Source organism: Myotis yumanensis, unplaced genomic scaffold (assembly GCF_028538775.1).
Source record: "Myotis yumanensis isolate MYYU_CA2020_CCGP unplaced genomic scaffold, mMyoYum1.0.hap1 SCAF_6, whole genome shotgun sequence".
Taxonomy (NCBI): domain Eukaryota; kingdom Metazoa; phylum Chordata; class Mammalia; order Chiroptera; family Vespertilionidae; genus Myotis; species Myotis yumanensis.
Window position 1 is genome coordinate 52,331,133 of NW_027223757.1, and position 18,034 is coordinate 52,349,166.

Genomic DNA, 18,034 nt, shown 5'->3' on the forward strand with positions numbered 1-18,034 from the left:
AAACGCTCCTTTTTTTTATTTTATTCTGGGCCAGCTTTAGCTCTGGCTCTAGCTCTAAGGCTTCCGCTGGTTTGTTTCGGTTCTATAATCGAAACAATGTATAACTCCAGCTCTGAGATCCCGGCCTATATTTGTTAGAATGTTTCAAACTGCCAGCTCAGAGGCCGGCAAGTGAGGCGGGGAACGTTGGAGCCCGCAGCAAGCAAGCCTCATGTTCGCTTCCAGCTGCCTGGCTGCTGGCCACCATCTTGCCTGACAGTTAATTTGCATATACTCACTGATTAGCCAATGAAAAGGGTAGCGGTCGTACGCTAATTACCATTTTTCTCTTTTATTAGTGTAGATACTTTAACGTAGCCTGTCACCTAAAGAAAGTCTTATTACCAGGTAGGTGGCTGTTACAAAATGCTTCCAATCGCCTCTGCTGAACTGAACGGGAAAGACCTTCTGCCTGGCGCGGCGAGGAGAACACCGCCGTAGCGGGGCCCCACCTGGCGGCTCCTGCCTCGGCCAAGACACACATTAGTTAGGACTTTGAGTCAGGGACCCTCCGAGGTTCCAACTGTGCTTTGACACTCGGCTCTAGAAATGTACAAACAAGTCTTCACGAATGTTTTTGGACCAGTTTCAGATGCGACATGGACCCGCAGAAGTACCTCCTGAAGAGAAGCTCCTCATGTCCGGCACTCCAATCCCTCGCCTTTGGGATTTCTCTAAAGCGTCCCCTCTTGACCCGCGTCAGCTTTCAAACCCCACATCAAGGCCAGGTCCAGCGGGACGCAAGCTTGGCCGCAAAAGGACGATCGGGCTCTAGGGCTGCGATAGCGCGGTGATGCCCTTTCATTCGCAAAAAAGAGATGCGCTTGGGAAAGCTGCGGACCAGTCTACGCATGGAAACGGGCCCGCCTTCTTCTCATTTCTCTTGGTTCTTATCTGCTGCCTGGATGGGAAACAAAACCGGTGTTATTCGGCCAGCCCCGAACGAGGGCAACTGCGCCTGCGCAAAGCTGTTGCCACGCGCGCCGGGCCCCGGGCGGGGCGGGGCGGGGCGAGGGAAAACCCGGCGAGCTTCTTTCTTCCCCTCTGACCTCGGAAAGGAGGGGGCGGGGCTTGGGGGCGGAAGGAGCAGTGCATTGTGGGCTCGCCTGGAGCCGTGGAGTTGGTCTATAATGAAAGTGGTGCGCAGCCCCTAACGTTATCCGGCTGGGAGCGGCTGGAATCCGGACCTCGCCTGGGGCTCGGCGGGCGCGCACCTCCGTGCGGAGCGGCCCGCGAGGCGGCGGCGGAGGCGGCGGGGCGAGCGTTGGCGGAGCGGGGCGGCTCTGCGCGGCTCCGAGGCATGGCTCACAACAAGATCCCGCCGCGGTGGCTCAACTGTCCCCGGCGCGGCCAGCCGGTGGCAGGTAACCCGCCGGGGGTGTTCGAGTCCCCGCACCGGCGGCTGCTGGGGTGGGCCATCCGAGGGGCGCAGCTTTCGGAGCTGGCGCGCCTGTGGGTGGCATTTCGGGATGGGGATCGGGATCGGGATGGGGATCGGGGTGTGCTGGGTCGGATGAAGCTTCGGGAGTGAGGATGAGTGTTTGGGAACTTGCACCGGAGGGGGTGGGTCGGCGGCTAAGGATCGCGGACGGGAAGGTGGACGGGAGGTTTGTGTGGCAGGGACCGAGGACCCAGGAGTACAGTGGACAGTGTCTTGAAACTTAGTGAGAAGTTTGTGCACCTTTCAGGGTCCTTAGACGGGGAAGGGACAGTGTCGGTCTTGAGATGGAGGAGGGTAGGCTAAAGAAGAGGGGCAGTTTTCTGCGGTGTAATGGATCTACCTGAGACTGGAGCTTAAAAAATTCTAAATCACTTACTTGTGTTTTTTCGTTTTTATTGAGTTGGACACACACCAAACTTTAAAGTGTACAGCTTGATAAGTTTTTATTATACGCACACACACATCCTATGAAGCAACCCAAGAAACCATCACCACAATCAAGATAGGCAACTTTAGAGCGTAGGCTTGCGGACTGAAAGGGCACATGCCCGGGTTGTGGGCTGGATATCCCAAAGCGGGGTGTGCAGGAGGCAGCTGATGAATGATTCTCTCTCATCATTGATGTTTTTTTAAAAAAGTATATTTTATTGATTTTTTAAAGAGAGAGGAAGGGAGAGGGATAGAGAGTTAGAAACATCAATGAGAGAGAAACATCTATCAGCTGCCTCCTGCACACCCCCTACTGGGGATGTGCCCGAAACCAAGGTACATGCCCTTGGCTGGAATCGAACCTGGGACCCTTGAGTCCGCAGGCGGACGCTCTATCCACTGAGCCAAACCGGTTAGGGCTTATCATTGATGTTTTTTTTCTCTCTCCCTCTCCCTTCCTCTCTGAAATCAATAAAAAATATATTAAAAATAAAAGATAGTCAACATAACCTCTCAAAGTCTTCTCCTGCCCCTTTTTGTTATTGTTGTTAATCCTCACCCGGGGATATTTTTCCATTGATTTTTAGAGAGAGTGGAAGGGAGGGGGAGAGACAGAGAGAGAAACATTGATGACCAGAATCGAACTGGGACCCTTCAGTCCGACAACGCTCTATATCCACTGAGCCAAGCCGGCTAGGGTTCCTCCTGCCCTTTTTTTTAAAAAAATATAATTTATTGGTTTTTTTACAGAGAGGAAGGGAGAGGGATAAAGAGTTAGAAACATCCATGAGAGAGAAACATCGATCAGCTGCCTCCTGCACGCCCCCCACTGGGGATGCGCCCACAACCAAGGTACATGCCCTTGACCATAATTGAACCCGGGACCCTTCAGTCCGCAGGCCGATGCTCTATCCACTGAGCAAAACCGGTTCGGCTCCTCCTGCCCTTTTTAAATGTCTCCTTCAAGCAACCACTGATCTGCTTTCTGTTATTATAGAGCAGTTTGCATTTTCTATATATTTTTTAAATAAGTGGAATAGTTTGGTATGTACTTTTTATTGGGGGAGTATCTGGCTTCTTTCACTCAGGATTATTATTTTGATATTTTCCCATGTACCTGTATGTAGCAATAGTTCATCCCCTTTTATTGCTGAGTAGTATTCTATTATGAATACACCACAACTTGTTTATTTCATTCAGTTGTTTCTGGTCATTTGGGTTGTTTCCAGTTTTTGGCTATTACAGATTCACTTGCTAGGAACATTCATTTACACTTCTTTGTATGAACATATTTTTTCATTTTGTTTGTGTAAACCTCTAGAATGGAAATGGATCATATGGTGGGTGTATATTTAGCCTTTTAAAAAACTGCCAAACTCTTCCCCAAAATCTGAATATTTTATATTTCCACCATCAATATATGATTGTTCTATTTGCTCCACATCCTCTCCGACACCTGGTGTGATCAGGCTTTTACATTTTACCCACTTTATTATCTTATTGTGGTTTGATGTTGAGCATCTTTTCATGTGCTGTTTGGCAGTTCATGTATCTTCTTTTGTGAAGTGTCCAAATCTTTTGCTGATTTTAAAATTGTGTTAAAATTGTTAGAGTTCTTTGTATATTGTAAATACAAGTCTTTCATTGGATATGTGTTTTTTCTAGAAGTGTGTTTTGAAATAAAATATAAAGGATTTTGTAGTGGCCTGTGAGTACATATTTATACTATGTTTAGTTATATAAAATTATTGGAAGAGGAGATTCTGTAAGTTATTTTTAATTTAGATTTTCTTTTTTAATATTTTTATTGATTTCAGAGAAGAAGGGAGAGGGAGAGAGAGATAGAAACATCAATGATGAGAGAGAATCATTGATCGACTGCCTCCTGCACTCCCCACACTGGGGTTTGAGCCCGAAACCTGGGTATGTGCCCTGCTGGGGAATCGAACTGTGACCTCCTGGTTCATAGATCGATGCTCAACCACTGAGCCATGCTGGCTGGGCTAACTTAATTTTCTGATTCTTCTAGTTTGTCAGCTTTTTTCACATTCCATATAAAATCTTTAGTCAGTAAAGCCATATAAACTATGGATAAAAGTGTTACTGAAAGATACTTTAACCAAGTCTTAGGGTAAGGAAATGTTTTTCTTCAACAAAAATGAAATAATTTTGTTTATGTTCTAATCACTTTTATATGCATTTTCGGTTGTATTGAAAACAATTGTACTTGATAATCACTGTACTTTCTTCAAATGAATTGATCAAAACTCTTTATTTTCTTTATAGGTCTCACTCTCTAGCCATTGTGACTTTTTCCTTTATCAGTTCTAACTTAACATTGAATCCTTTTTTAGAAAGAGGAAGGGAGAGGGAGAGAGAAATAGAAACATCGATGAGAAACATCCATATTTATTGGGGTGTTTCTTACATGACCCCTACTGCAGGCATGTGCCCTGACCTGGAATCAATCAGGTGACCTCTTGATTCATGGGTCGGTGCTCAACCACTGAGCCACACTGGCCTGGTGAATCTTTTCTTTTTATATTGGTTTTCTCTATAAAGTTATGGAGAAACTTCCGAACTTGGATGTTTGGTGTCTTTTCTAGCCTGGAGATTATTTCCTGGATCCTTTCATTAGAGTTATCTGCTACACTTCGAGAAAAGCAAAATCATAAAGACGTTCTTGTCAAAGTGAATGTTTTGAATTAAAAAAATAACTTAAAATCAGAATTTTAAATAGTCTGCAGGATGGCAGTGACAAATATCAGAACACTGACTTACTGTTAGATTAAAAATGGGACAAATGTGGCACTGACTGGGGGTTGATAGCAGCAGGTGAGGTGCTGAGCTCCAGGCAGCTTTATACCTCTCCGAGAAACAGAATTGTGTGCTTTTTAAAAAATCCATCTGCTGGAAATGAAGGGTCAAGAACAAAATGTTTTTCCTTTACAGTGTTGGAATATTTTGGCTAGATTCTTAATTATTGTGGTTTAGCGAGTCTCTAAACTCACCTATCTGATTGATTGTAGTCCCTGGACGGAACCCCAGGCCTCCTGACAACCAAACTAGATCTTTACTTACTAATAAATAGTGCTTCAGCTTGTAATGCTTATTAGAAAGTAAAGTGAATGCAGCGTAGAATTCTTGATGTTTCTCTGAAGTTCCCTTAAAGTTTTGTCTGTGTTCTAGAAGTGTTCATGTTGCATAGTGTATTTTGGAAATAGTAGCAGAGCAAAAAATACTAGCTATATTCTTACAAGATTTAGTGAAAAAGAAGGAATCATGCCCATTTTCTACTTCCTTTTTTCTTAAGTTTTCTAACTATAAAAGTTCTATGCATACTGTATAATTTCTTTGGTATTTTACATATGTAGGAAAATGTGTTGTGCCTGCTTAAATTTTCTCATTGTAGACATTAGGATGCATTTTTATTAGTACCAGAAGTTCATAATTTTCCTGGATCAGAAAGAAGATGGTGCTAATTATATATAATCTGTTCCACTATGAAGTCTCCTTCTCTAATTAAAACAGACTCTAGTGAGAGAGCTCCTGTATATAGGGCCAAACTTTATGTCTGAAGAATTCTGTTTTCTCCTTCTGAATGATAGATTTCATTTGAACACTTTAAAGAAAACAAGCTTCATATTTCTTAAAGGTCATTGAACATAAAATTATTTTGTTAAGAACTTATTAGGAACTAACTGGGAATATAAATATGAGACAGTTTTGTGATAGTGATGGTAACTTTGAAGTTATTTTACATAGCAAATATTTGAGTGCCTACTTTGTACTACTCCTTGGGGTTAGGGAGATGATTATGATATAGTTCTTCACCTTAAAGAGCTCATAGTCTCATGGGAGTGGCAAACCATTATTTTAAAATATCTTTCTGTTGTAATAAATGCAGTAATGACTATTATAGAATATTATGGAATATCAGAGGTAATGAACCTTTTTCTTTGTTTGAGGTTGGGTAAGAGGAGATGGGGAGGAAAAAAGGGATCAGGGAAGGCTTCCCAGAGGAGCTGATACATGAATTATGTTGAAAAAATGGAAGTTTGCTAGATAGATAGTTGGAGGAGAGGGTCTAATGGCATGAATCTTCTAACATATCGTATGTTTATATTTCCCAGTAGAATGTAAGCTCTATCAGGGACTTTTGTCTGTCCCGCCCCCCCCCCCCCCCCCCCCATGTATTCCATGCACCTAGAACAATGCCTGGTACTTAATAGGCACTGTTAAATAAACTCAGTGAAGTATAATAATCTAGGTGAAATAATGGTAGAGGTGGTGAGAAGTTGGTCAGATTCTGGATGTATTTTGAAGATGTGATAGGAATTGCTAAGATTAGATATGGGATGTGCTAGAAAGAGAAGAGTCAAGGTCAGGGATAGCTCTAAAGGTTTTGGCCTGAGCTACTAAAAAATGTGTTACCATTTGCTGTGACAGGGAAGACCATGAGAGGATCAGGTTTTGGTGTTTGAATATTGAGATATCATTTGGATATCAAGACTGAGATGTCTGGCCCTGCTGGTTTTGCTCAGTGATTAGAGTCGACCTGTGGACTGAAGGGTCTTGGGTTTGATTCTAGTCGACTGCCTCCTGCATACCCCCTAATTGGGATTGAGCCCACAACCTGGGCATGTGCCCTGACCAGAAATCAAACTGTGGTCTCCTCATTCATGGGTCCAAACTCAACCACTGTGCCACACCAGCGGGCTTATTTGAAAACTGATAATTGACCATTGGATTTAGCAATGTGGAGATTATTGGTGATTTTTTAAATCCTCCCCTGAGGATATGTTTTTATTGATTTTATTTTATTTTATTTTTTGAGAGAGAGAGATAGGAAAAGAAACATTGACGTGAGAGAGAAATATCGATCGGTTGCCTCCTGTACATGCGCCTGGGATTGAACCCGCAACCTAGGTATGTGCCCTGACCCGGAATCAAACCCACAACCTTTTGGGGTATGGGATGACACTCCAACCAGCTGAGCCACCTGGCCAAAGCTTCTATTGGTGAGAAGTTTTATAGAAAATAAAAATTTTTTAAAGTTATCTTTTTATGAAATTTAGGTTAAAGCCTCTGGACAGATGTTAAGATTTTACTCAGATGTTGTTTTAGGTAGATATTTATTCTTATTGTTTTATTGTGTTTTAACATATAAAAATTTTAAAATGGGTGATTTAAAAATTGCTTATATAAGGTGACTTCTCCTATGCTTATATTGTGATTCAGAAATAAAGGCCAAAAAGGTCAGTCAGTCTTGCTGAATTATAATCACTGATAGTTGTTTGGAGAATGATTTTAGTTAGCATGCTTCTCAGGATGATCCTTATCCTTAGATGTAGGATAAGTTTCATAAGATAGAGTTTCAAGTTTATATTAAGAAGGTATAGCTCTAACCGGTTTGGCTCAGGGGATAGAGTGTCAGCCTGCGGACTAAAGGGTCCCAGGTTCGATTCCGGTCAAGGGCATGTACCTTGGTTGCGGGCACATCCCCTGTAGGGGGTGTGTAGGAGGCAGCTGATCAATGTTTCTCTCTCATCGATGTTTCTAACTCTCTATCCTTCTCCCTTCCTCTCTGTAAAAAAATCAATAAAATATATTTAAACAAAAAAGAAGGTATAATTAGGAATTTTAAAGAACTGATTTAATTTGCTCCTTTATCAATTTTTTAGTACCATATCTTTAAAGGTTTTAAGGCAATAATTTTTTCATGTAGTGGTTTAGAACTTAAGAGTCTTCATAGAAATTCTATAACCTGGTAATTTCTCTTTTTCTATTACATTTCTTTGTCAGTTTCTAGAATTTATGTTGTCCTTAAAAGTTCCAAGGCAGGCCAAAACCGGTTTGGCTCAGTGGATAGAGCGTCGGCCTGCGGACTGAAGGGTCCCAGGTTCGATTCCGGTCAAGGCCATGTGCTTGGGTTGCGGGCACATTCCCAGTAGGAGATGTGCAGGAGGCAGCTGATCGATGTTTCTCTCTCATCGATGTTTCTGACTCTCTATCTCTCTCCCTTCCTCTCTGTGAAAAATCAATAAAATATATTAAAAAAAAAAAAAAGTTCCAAGGCAGTATCTTTTAAAAGTATAGTTTACATTGAGAATGCTTCATGAACAGTTCATTTAAAACATTTTAAGAAAGTGACTTTGAGAATTGCTAATTAGAGCGTTTTAACCTGGACCTTTTTTTTAGGAAGATTCTTACCTCTGAAGACAATGTTAGGACCAAGATATGATAGTCAAGTTGCTGAAGAAAATCGGTTTTATCCCAGTATGCTCTCAAATTATCTAAAGAGTTTGAAGGTAAGAAACAAAACATTTTTTATACTGATTTAATATACTTTATCTTCCTCTTGTTCTTCAAGTGGCTTTAAAAAAAACCTTTTTATTTGAAGTTGCAAAAATTGTACAGAGATCTATGAACCCTTCTCCCATTTATTCCCATTGGTGACATCCTATGTAATTGTACAATATCAAAAGCAGGAAATCAACATTGGTACAGAATTATTATCTATACAAGGTTGGGAGTGGGAAGGGGGTCTGCAACAGTTCTGCAACTACCACCATGAATCTATATGTTGGATCAAACTGCAAAGAACAATACACACATATTCACAAATGAATGCATATAAAAACTGGTAAAAACTAAATAAGATCTGCAACCTGCTCAATGGTTCTGTACCAATGTCAATTTCCTGCTTTTGATATTATACTACAATTATATAAGATGTCAATCCCCAAAAGTCACATATTGTTTTCCCTATTTTGATCATTTTGAGAATTTTATATAAATGGAATAAAACAGTATGTGATCTTTTGGGATTGACTTTTTTCACTAAACATAATTCCCTTGTGTTCCATCCAAGTTGTTGCATGTATCAATAAAAAGTTTATTCCTTTTTATTGCTGAATACTATTCAGTTGTATGGATGTATCAGAATTTATTAAACCATTCTCCTGTTGAATAGTTAAATAATCTTTTAACCAATTTGAGTTGTCTCCAGTTGTGGGGTATTGTGAATAAAGCTGCCATGAACATTAATGTACAGGTGTTTGTGTGAACATGGTTTTCATTTTTCTGGGACAAATACCCAAGAATATGATTGCTGAGTGCATGGTTGATTTTACAAGAATGTGCCAAACTATTTTCCTAAATGAAATTGCAATTTTCTATGTTATTCTGACACAATACTGATTGTATTAGTTTCCTAGGACTGCTGTAACAAGTTATCACAAACTGGGTGGCTTAAAACAACAGAACTTTAGATTAAAGACAAACAGAAAATCGTAAAAGCAGCAAGAGAAAAGCAGTTAGTTACCTACCAGAGAGCTCCCATAAGACTGTCAGCTGATTTCTCAGCAGAAACTTTGCAGACCAGAAGGGAGTGGCATGAAATATTCAAAGTGATGAAAATCAAGAACCTACAATCAAGATTACTCTACTCAGCAAAGCTATAGAAGGACAGATAAAGAACTTCCCAGACAAGAAAAAGCTAAAGGAGTTCATTACCAGCAAACTAGTATTACAAGAAATGCTAAAAGGGTTTTCTTTAAGAGGAAGAAGAAAAAATATGAATAATAAAATGGCAATAAATACATATTTATCAACAATTAAATGCAAATGGATTAAATGCTCCAATCAAAAGACATACGGTGACTGAATGGATAAAAAAACAAGATCCTTACATATGTCTACTAGAGACTCAATTCAGATCAAAAGACACACAAATTGAAAGTAAAGGGATGAAAAAAGGTATTTTATTAAAATGGAAACAAAATAAAAAGATGGGGTAGTAATACTTATACCTGACAAAATAGACTTTGAAACAAAGGCTATAACAAGAGACAAAGAAGGACCCAGCAACTTCAATTCTGGGTATTTACCCAAAGAAACTAAAAATGCTAAATTGAAAAGAAATATACATCAATATGTTTATTGCAGTATTATTAACTATAACCAAGATATGGAAGCAATGTAAGTGTCCAACAATAAATGAATGGATAAAGAAGAAATGGTGCATGTATACAATGGAATATGATTCAGCCATAAAAAAGTGAAATTTTGCCATCTGCAACATGGATGGGCCTAGAGGGTATTATGCTAAGTGAAATAAGTTAGAGAAAGACAAATGTCAGATGATTTCATGTGGAATCTGAAAAACAAGCAGAACAGAAACAGTCTCATAGTTACGGAGAACATTTTGGGGGTTGGGATCAGTGAAAAGGTAAAGGGATTAAGAAGTATAAATTGGTAGATACAGAATAGTCATGGGGATATAGAGTAAGCATAAAGAATATAATCAATGATAATATAACTGTGGTGTCAGAATGGGTAGTAGATTTATTGGGGCAATGACTTCATAAGTTATGTAAATGTCTAATCACCGGGTTGTATACCTTAAACTAATATTGTATGTCAACTGCAATGGAAAAATAAAAAATTACTTTAAAAAAACAGACCTTTATTCTCTCACAGTTTTGGATGCTAAAAGTTCCAAATTTAAGTGTTGGTAGGGTTGATTCTTTGTGGAGGCTTGGAGGGAGATTCTTTTTCATGCTTTTCTCCTAGCTTCTAGTGATTGCCAGCAATTGTTGGCATTTCTTGGCTTGCAGCTCCTTCAGTTGTCTTTGCTTCATTGTTGACATTCTTCCTGTATATATCTATGTCCACATTTTTCTCTTATAGGGACACCCTGATTCAGTATGACTTCATCTTTTCTTGATTATATTTGCAAAGACCCTATTCTATATAATAAAAGGGTAATATGCAAATTGACGCTAACATCGGAATGACTGGGAACAACGGGTTGCTATGACGTGCACTGCACCAGGGGGCAGACGCTCAATCCAGGGGGAGCTCCGCTTAGCCACAAGCCGGGCTGATGGCTGCAAACGCAGCGGTGGTGGCGGGAGCCTCTCCCTCCTCCTCTGCAGCACTGAGGATGTCCACCGACAGCTTAAGTCCACTCCCTGCAGGGAGTGGGCCTAAGCCGCAGTCAGACATCCCCTGAGGACTGCTGGGCTACCAGAGGGATGTCTGACTGCCAGCTTAGGCCCAATTCCCTGGGGAATGGGCCTAAGCTGGCAGGTGGACATCCCCTGATGGGTCCTGGACTGCTAGAGGGCGCAGGCCAGGCTGAGAGACCCCCTGACTACACGGATTTTTGTGCACCGGGCCTCTACTTTCCAAATAAAGTCATATTCATAGGGAGTTAAGATTTGAATGTATCTTTTTAGAGGACATAATTCAACTCATAACATTAATCTTTATAACTCTCCTATTTTATACTCTTGATAGTCTGTTATTGTATGCTGTATATTAGTACATTCAGTAAATATTAGTGCCCATTGTGTGCAAGGCTCTTATCATGGGATAGAAGAGTCACGATTTATTTATTTTTATCATCTATCTATCTATCTATCTATCTATATCTATTTATCTAGGTACTTATCTATTTTTAAAAAAAAAATATATTTTATTGATTTTTTACAGAGAGGAAGGGAGAGGGATAGAGAGTTAGAAACATCGATGAGAGAGAAACATCGATCAGCTGCCTCCTGCACATCTCCCACTGGGGATGTGCCCGCAACCAAGGTACATGCCCTTGACCGGAATCGAACCTGGGACCTTTCAGTCAGCAGGCTGACGCTCTATCCACTGAGCCAAACCGGTTTCGGCAATTTTTTAACTTATTTATTTGGTTAATCCTCACCCAAGGATATTTTTTCCATTGATTTTTTTCATTGATTTTCAGAATGCACCCTGACAAGGGCTGGGAAGGAATCTGCAACCCAGGTACCCATCCTGGACTGGGAATTGAACTTGTGACCCTTTGTTGTTAGCGCTGACACTCTACCACTGAGCCATACCGGCCAGGGCAAGAGTCATCATTTAGATTTTGAAAACTTTTTACTCATAATTTTCTTGGTGTAGTTTTGAATATTTGTTTATATGTTTTATTTTAGCTTATAAACTTTTAATTTTTATTTTCATTATCAATAATTGTACTGAAAGTCATAGTTAACATTTATAAAGTATTAACTATTTCCTAGACAGTGAGCTAAGAGCTTGGGTTTAGAAGGCAGCTTGGGTTTGAATTCTGGTTTGCCAATTACAGCTTTGTGGGCAAGTTGCATAACATATTCATGTTTTAGTTTCCTCATTTGTAAATGAAATTAGTAAATAAAATAAGGCATGTAGACTAATGCTTGGCACAAAGTAAGGACTTTATTTAAACCTTATAATTCTATGAGATAATACTATTAGCTTTACTCATAGATTGGGATTATTTATTATGAAAAATACATATGCCTATGTAATATATGTATTGTATATGTTATATGCTCAGATACATTCACACACAGACACATTATCCACACAGATATATTAACACACATTTCTACATATATATGTGGCTCGGCAATTAAGTCACACAGTACACTTTCTCAGTTTTCTTGGCCAAAGTATTCCTATATATTTAGACAATTTATTATTTTTTGCTCAGCCCACTTTACATTCACTTCTGATTTTGAACCTGGAGACAGACATCATTGATTTTAATTCTAACTCACTGAGAAGCTGTAATATGGTGTCTAAATCTTTGTATTTGGCAGTATATATCCTCTGAAGGAAGTAAGATCATTGCAGAAACTATGTGGGAAGAAAAGAGAAGTAGGCCTAGTGGTGGCAGATTGCAGAAAATACCATAAACAGTACATTTTATTTAAGGAAGAACTCACCTGATTGATAGCCCTGTCTACACATAAGCTAAGGAATGTGGAAAAATCAGTAGAGCACATTATGGCAGCTAGTCATATTTTAGAAGCACACAATTTTATCTATTTTGTCATGTGTGAAATTGAAATGTTTTTGTTATTTCCCCCCGGTAACAATGGAATTGGAATCATGTAGCCCAGTTTCCATAAGGCAAATCCAACAATAGGTACTGAATAAGTGAAATAATAAAAGAGAGGAAAATAACAACTTAGCAAATACAGGTTATTTTTCTCTGGAGAATGTAGGCTTCAGAATGTGTTGGAAGATGCATGATTAACTTTTTTCTTGGCTCAGTTCAGGTGTACATTTCTTAGTGGGACTATCTTGCCAGGCTGAGTGCAACTACCCCAGTTAGTGCTCAACAGAGGAAATAATGATTTCTGTTTTAATGCAGAAAGAAAAACTGCCTGAGAGATTAAGTTGTCAAAGAGATTCACAGATATGGCCATGTGTTCTGTTCCCCCCCCAGCCCCCTGATTATTTAAAAGATTTACAAGGGACTTTCAGCCATACACAGTTTTTACCTTATATACTCACTTTAGAATTTAGCTGCTTCCTGTGATGGTTGCTTGGAATGCTGGGCTGATGTGTGCCTGGGGTTTGGGTTGGGATGTATTTCAGATAGATGCTATCCCTTGCACTAGCCTCTTGTCTAGTAAATCATAGGTGGAGCAGCAGATGCTGAAAACTATATCAGTGCTTGCCTTTTTTACGTAGGCTTTTGTGATATTGGAGTCTGTTTTGCTTATGTTTATGTTCCATCATTAGTTTGGGGTTTAATTTATTTCATGTATTGCCTGCTAAGTTCTAGTGCCCTGAATAAGACTTGGATAAGTGATACGTATGTTGTTAATAGTTCATTGGCAGAGTGAGCATAAAACCTCCCAGTGTGGATGGATGAACTGGCGTATTGCCATTTAGTCAGCTTGTTTTGGAACAAATTCAGTTACTGGTAAATCTGTCCCCTTTTTTTTTCTTAATAAGGTTAAAATGGGCTTGCTGGTGGATTTGACAAATACTTCGAGGTTCTATGACAGAAACGACATAGAAAAAGAAGGAATCAAATATATAAAACTTCAGTGTAAAGGGTAAGTCATATATTAGGTTTCTTTAACATTGAAACCTTTTGCTGAAATGTGTAATTTCTTTTTAAAAAAAGTGTTTTCATATTGCTAGACATGGTGAGTGCCCTACCACTGAGAATACCGAGACATTCATTCGCCTGTGTGAGCGGTTTAATGAAAGAAGCCCACCTGAACTTATAGGTATGTTTGACTTGACTTTACCACTGTTGAATAGTTTATTTGTAATTGGGTTTTCATTCTCTTTTTTGCAAGTGAGTTGATGTGAAGGTATGCTTTCCTTTTAAAGTAACCACCAATTATAGTAAAAGACTAGATTTTGCAGGCTATAAAATAATTGAATTTTTGTAGTTTTAACATTTTTCAAGATAAAGCCCTAATTACCCCTCTTTGCATGTATTGTTGGGAAACTCTAAACACTACATATTTATTTTTGATAATTGTGCATTTCATACCATATGTATTATACTGAATTTTTTTCCGTTCAGTATCTGAGAGTGAACCATGCTGATATATGTATGTAACTGTTCGTTTTTGCCGTTGTGTAGTATTCCATCATCTGGATATACTACAGCATGTTCATTCTCCTGTTGGTATTGATAGCCAGCTCGTATGTGGCTACTGTATGGGGCTTTGCTTTGAAGAACTGTTTTGTCTAGTGGCTCCTTGTTAGCAATGGCTACATGGCCACTAGCTTCTACAATAAAGACTCTCTCATATACCCACAACTTCTTATGGCTTCTCTGTCGAATACCCAGCGTCCAACAAGGTCCAGTCCCTGGCAGAGGGGCTCAGACCCAACATATATATGATAGATAAAAAAGTTAATATTTTTACATATAAAGAAATTTTATAATCCAATAGGCAAGAGAGGTATTCCTCAATAAAAAAATATAGGAAACAATGAAAGCATGATTTTTAAAAGATGAAACACAAGTAGTCAAGAAACATGATTTTTTTTTGTTCTCATTTGTTAATAAAAGATACAAATTAAAATATATGTTGTTACTGTTCCCCATCAAATTGGCAAACATCTAAAAAATTATAAAGAACTGGATAAAATGGGTGCACTCATATATTGTTAATTAGAGTGTTTATTGGCACACCCTTTCTGGAGGGACAATTTGATGATGTTTCTCAATATCATTAAAAGTGTTTATACACTTTGATTCATCAAGGCCACATCTAAGACTTTATTTTAAGGAAGTCAGATACGAATACAAAGATTTATGAGAAAGGAATTTCATTACAGCTTTGTTTGTAATAAAAAAACTGGAAGCAGCTTACATATCTCTTAAAAGCAGGTCATTTACATTGTACAATATGCATCTGCTCTTTAACAGAAGAACAATAATATGGGAATATATGACACAGCATTGTGATATGTATGTTTACATAATACACACTCACATGAATATGTGCAACAAGTACACATACATGCATATATATTTAGGTATATGACTAGAAGATATATAGCCTAAAGTAACACTGAGGCCTTTATTTGCATGATTAGAAACAACTGTTTTCTCATTTGAGAGCAGCCATTATAACAGTATATGCTGAATATACTTGGAGAATTCAAAGAAGGGCAGTCAAGAAGTCTTAGCACTTGGAATCAGATGTCATGATTTCAGAATTAACACATTTAGAAAAAGAAGTAAATCCTTACTATAAATTGTCTAGTTGAATTCTTGGGAGAACTGATAGGAAACATTTCTATATTGAGTATTTTGCAGGTTATAAAAATTATAGAACTCTGCTACAATATATATTATATATGTTTCATATCATGGGTAGTGGTTCTGTTCATGTGGATTGAAGTGGAAGCCTTTGCTTTGGGCCTACCAAGTTTTGGAGCACAGGTTATGTTGGCAATTATTTATGATAGTAATGCTCTGAAGACAAAACGAGCTGGTTGCTGGTAACACCTTTTGAAATAAAAGGTAGTAAAGAATCAATTTAAGTGTTCCTAGGATCTGAAAGTATTGGCCCGCTTTTACAGTATTTTAATTGTGTTTTAGTATCTGTGATGGAATTTTCATTAGCCTTGCACACATTCTTACTGCAGCATACTTGTGAATAACAGCGAACATCTGTGACATGGCAAAAATTAAACTTATGCCGAACCGGTTTGGCTCTGGATAGAGCGTCGGCCTGTGGACTCAAGCGTCCCAGGTTTGATTCTGGTCAAGGGCATGTGCCTTGGTTGCGGGCACATCCGCAGTAGGGGGCGTGCAGGAGGCAGCTGATCGATCTCTCTCATCGATGTTTCTGACTCTCTGTCCCTCTCCCTTCTTCTCTGTGAAAAATCAATAAAATATATATATAAAAAAAATTAAACTCATTTATTTATTTTTTCAGTTCTTTTATTTCAAGAAAAATGATCTTAAATATAATAGTTACATGCAATAAATGTTAATAGCTCAAGAAAAATGATTTTAAATATGTTACATGCAATAAACACCAATTATTCGAGAAAAATGGTCTTACATATAATAATATTACATGCAATAAACATTAACATTTCAAGAATAAAAGGATTTTAAGTATAATAATATTACCAAAACTGTACTGACATAGTATGATATCACAAAAGTTGTAGGAAATATTAAAAATCTGCAAATAACAGGATTACTTCTGTTATATTCTAGTATATTTTTTCCCTCTCTGATTCTATTTTTGTTCATCAGTTTATGTTGTTCATTATATGCCACAAATGAGTGAGATCATATGATATTTATCTTTCTCTGACTGGCTTATTTTGCTTAGCATGATGCTCTCCAGGTCCATCCATGCTGTTGCAAATGGTAAGAGTTCCTTCTTTTTTACTGCAGCATAGTATTCCATTGTGTAGATGTACCACAGTTTTTTAATCCACTCATCTGCTGATGGGCACTAGGCTGTTTCCAAATCTTAGCTATTGTAAATTGTGCTGCTATGAACATAGGGGTGCATATATTCTTTCTGATTGGTGTTTCTCATTTCTTGGGATATATTCCTAGAAGTGGGATTATTGGGACAAACGGGAGTTCCATTTTTAATTTTTTTTGAGAAAACTCCATACTTTTGTGAATGACTGAGAAGAATGTATATCCTGCTGCATTGGGGTGAAATGTTCTATAAATGTCTTAAATCCATCTGATCCAGTGTGTCCTTTAGAATCTCTGTTTCCTTGTTAAGTTTTTGTCTGGAAGATCTGTCTAGGGAAGTCAGAGGGGTGTTAAAGCCCCCAACTATGATTGTATTGTTGTCTCTCCGTTAAAGTCCTCAAGAAGTTTTTTTTTTTATATATTTAGGTGCACCTAATGTTTACCAGGGTTATATCCTCTTGTTGGATCGATCCCTTTAGTATGATGTAGTGACCTTTGTTGTCTCTTGTGATGGCCTTCATTTTAAAGTCTATTTTGTCGGATATGAGTATTGCTAATCCAGCTTTTTTTTTCCTTTTCCATTTGCATGGAAAATTTTTTTCCCATCCCTTCATTTTCATCCTGTGTGTGTCTTTTGTTTTGAGGTGGGTTGCTTGTAGACAGCATATAGTTGGGTCATTTTTTTTTTTTTATCCATTCAGCTACCCTACACCTTTTGATTGGAGCATTTAATTCATTTACATTTAGGGTTATTATTGAGAGGTACTTATTTATAGCCATTTTAATTCTGTATGGCTAGGCTTCTCTCTCTCTTTCTTCTTCTCAGCAATCCCTTACAGCAACCTCTTTAGCATTTCTTTTAATGCTGGCTTGGTGGTGATGTACTCCTTTTAGCCTTTTTTTGTCTGGGAAACTCTTTATTTGACCATCTATTTTGAATGATAGCCTTGCTGGATATAGTAATCTTAGTCTCAGATCCTTGCTTTCTATTATCTTGAGTACTTCATGCCATTCCCTTCTGGCCTGCAGAGTTTCTGATGAGAAATCAGGTGTCAGCCTTACGGGAACTCCTTTGTAGGTAGCAGTTTTCTTTTCTCTTGCTGCCTTTAAGATTCTCTCTTTGTCTTCAATTTTTGGCATTTTAATTATGATGTGTCTGGGTGTGGGCCTGTTTGGGTTCTTTTTGTTTGAGGTACTCTGTGCCTCTTGTTCTTGTGTGACTTTTTCCTTTACCAGGCTAGGGAAGTTTTCTACCATTATTTCTTGAAACACCTTCTCTATTCCTTTCTCCCTTTCTGCCTCTTCTGGCACACCTACTATTCTAATATTGTTACGTTTCACATTGTCCCACAGCTCCCTTAAATTGTCCTCCTGTTTTTTAATTGGTT

At 38.6% G+C, this 18,034-nt stretch overlaps 1 protein-coding gene across 1 annotated transcript in view; it reads left to right on the plus strand.

The window, feature by feature from the left end:
* The first annotated feature begins 1,163 nt into the window (after positions 1 to 1,163).
* RNGTT (RNA guanylyltransferase and 5'-phosphatase) overlaps positions 1,164 to 18,034 on the plus strand; it is a 201,488-nt gene continuing 184,617 nt past the window's right edge. Inside the window, exons 1-4 of the mRNA XM_070418106.1 lie at positions 1,164 to 1,403; positions 8,111 to 8,220; positions 13,679 to 13,782; positions 13,871 to 13,959. Of these exons, the coding sequence (XP_070274207.1) occupies positions 1,340 to 1,403; positions 8,111 to 8,220; positions 13,679 to 13,782; positions 13,871 to 13,959 (367 nt within the window). The 5' untranslated portion in view covers positions 1,164 to 1,339. The remainder of the gene's footprint in view (positions 1,404 to 8,110; positions 8,221 to 13,678; positions 13,783 to 13,870; positions 13,960 to 18,034) is intronic.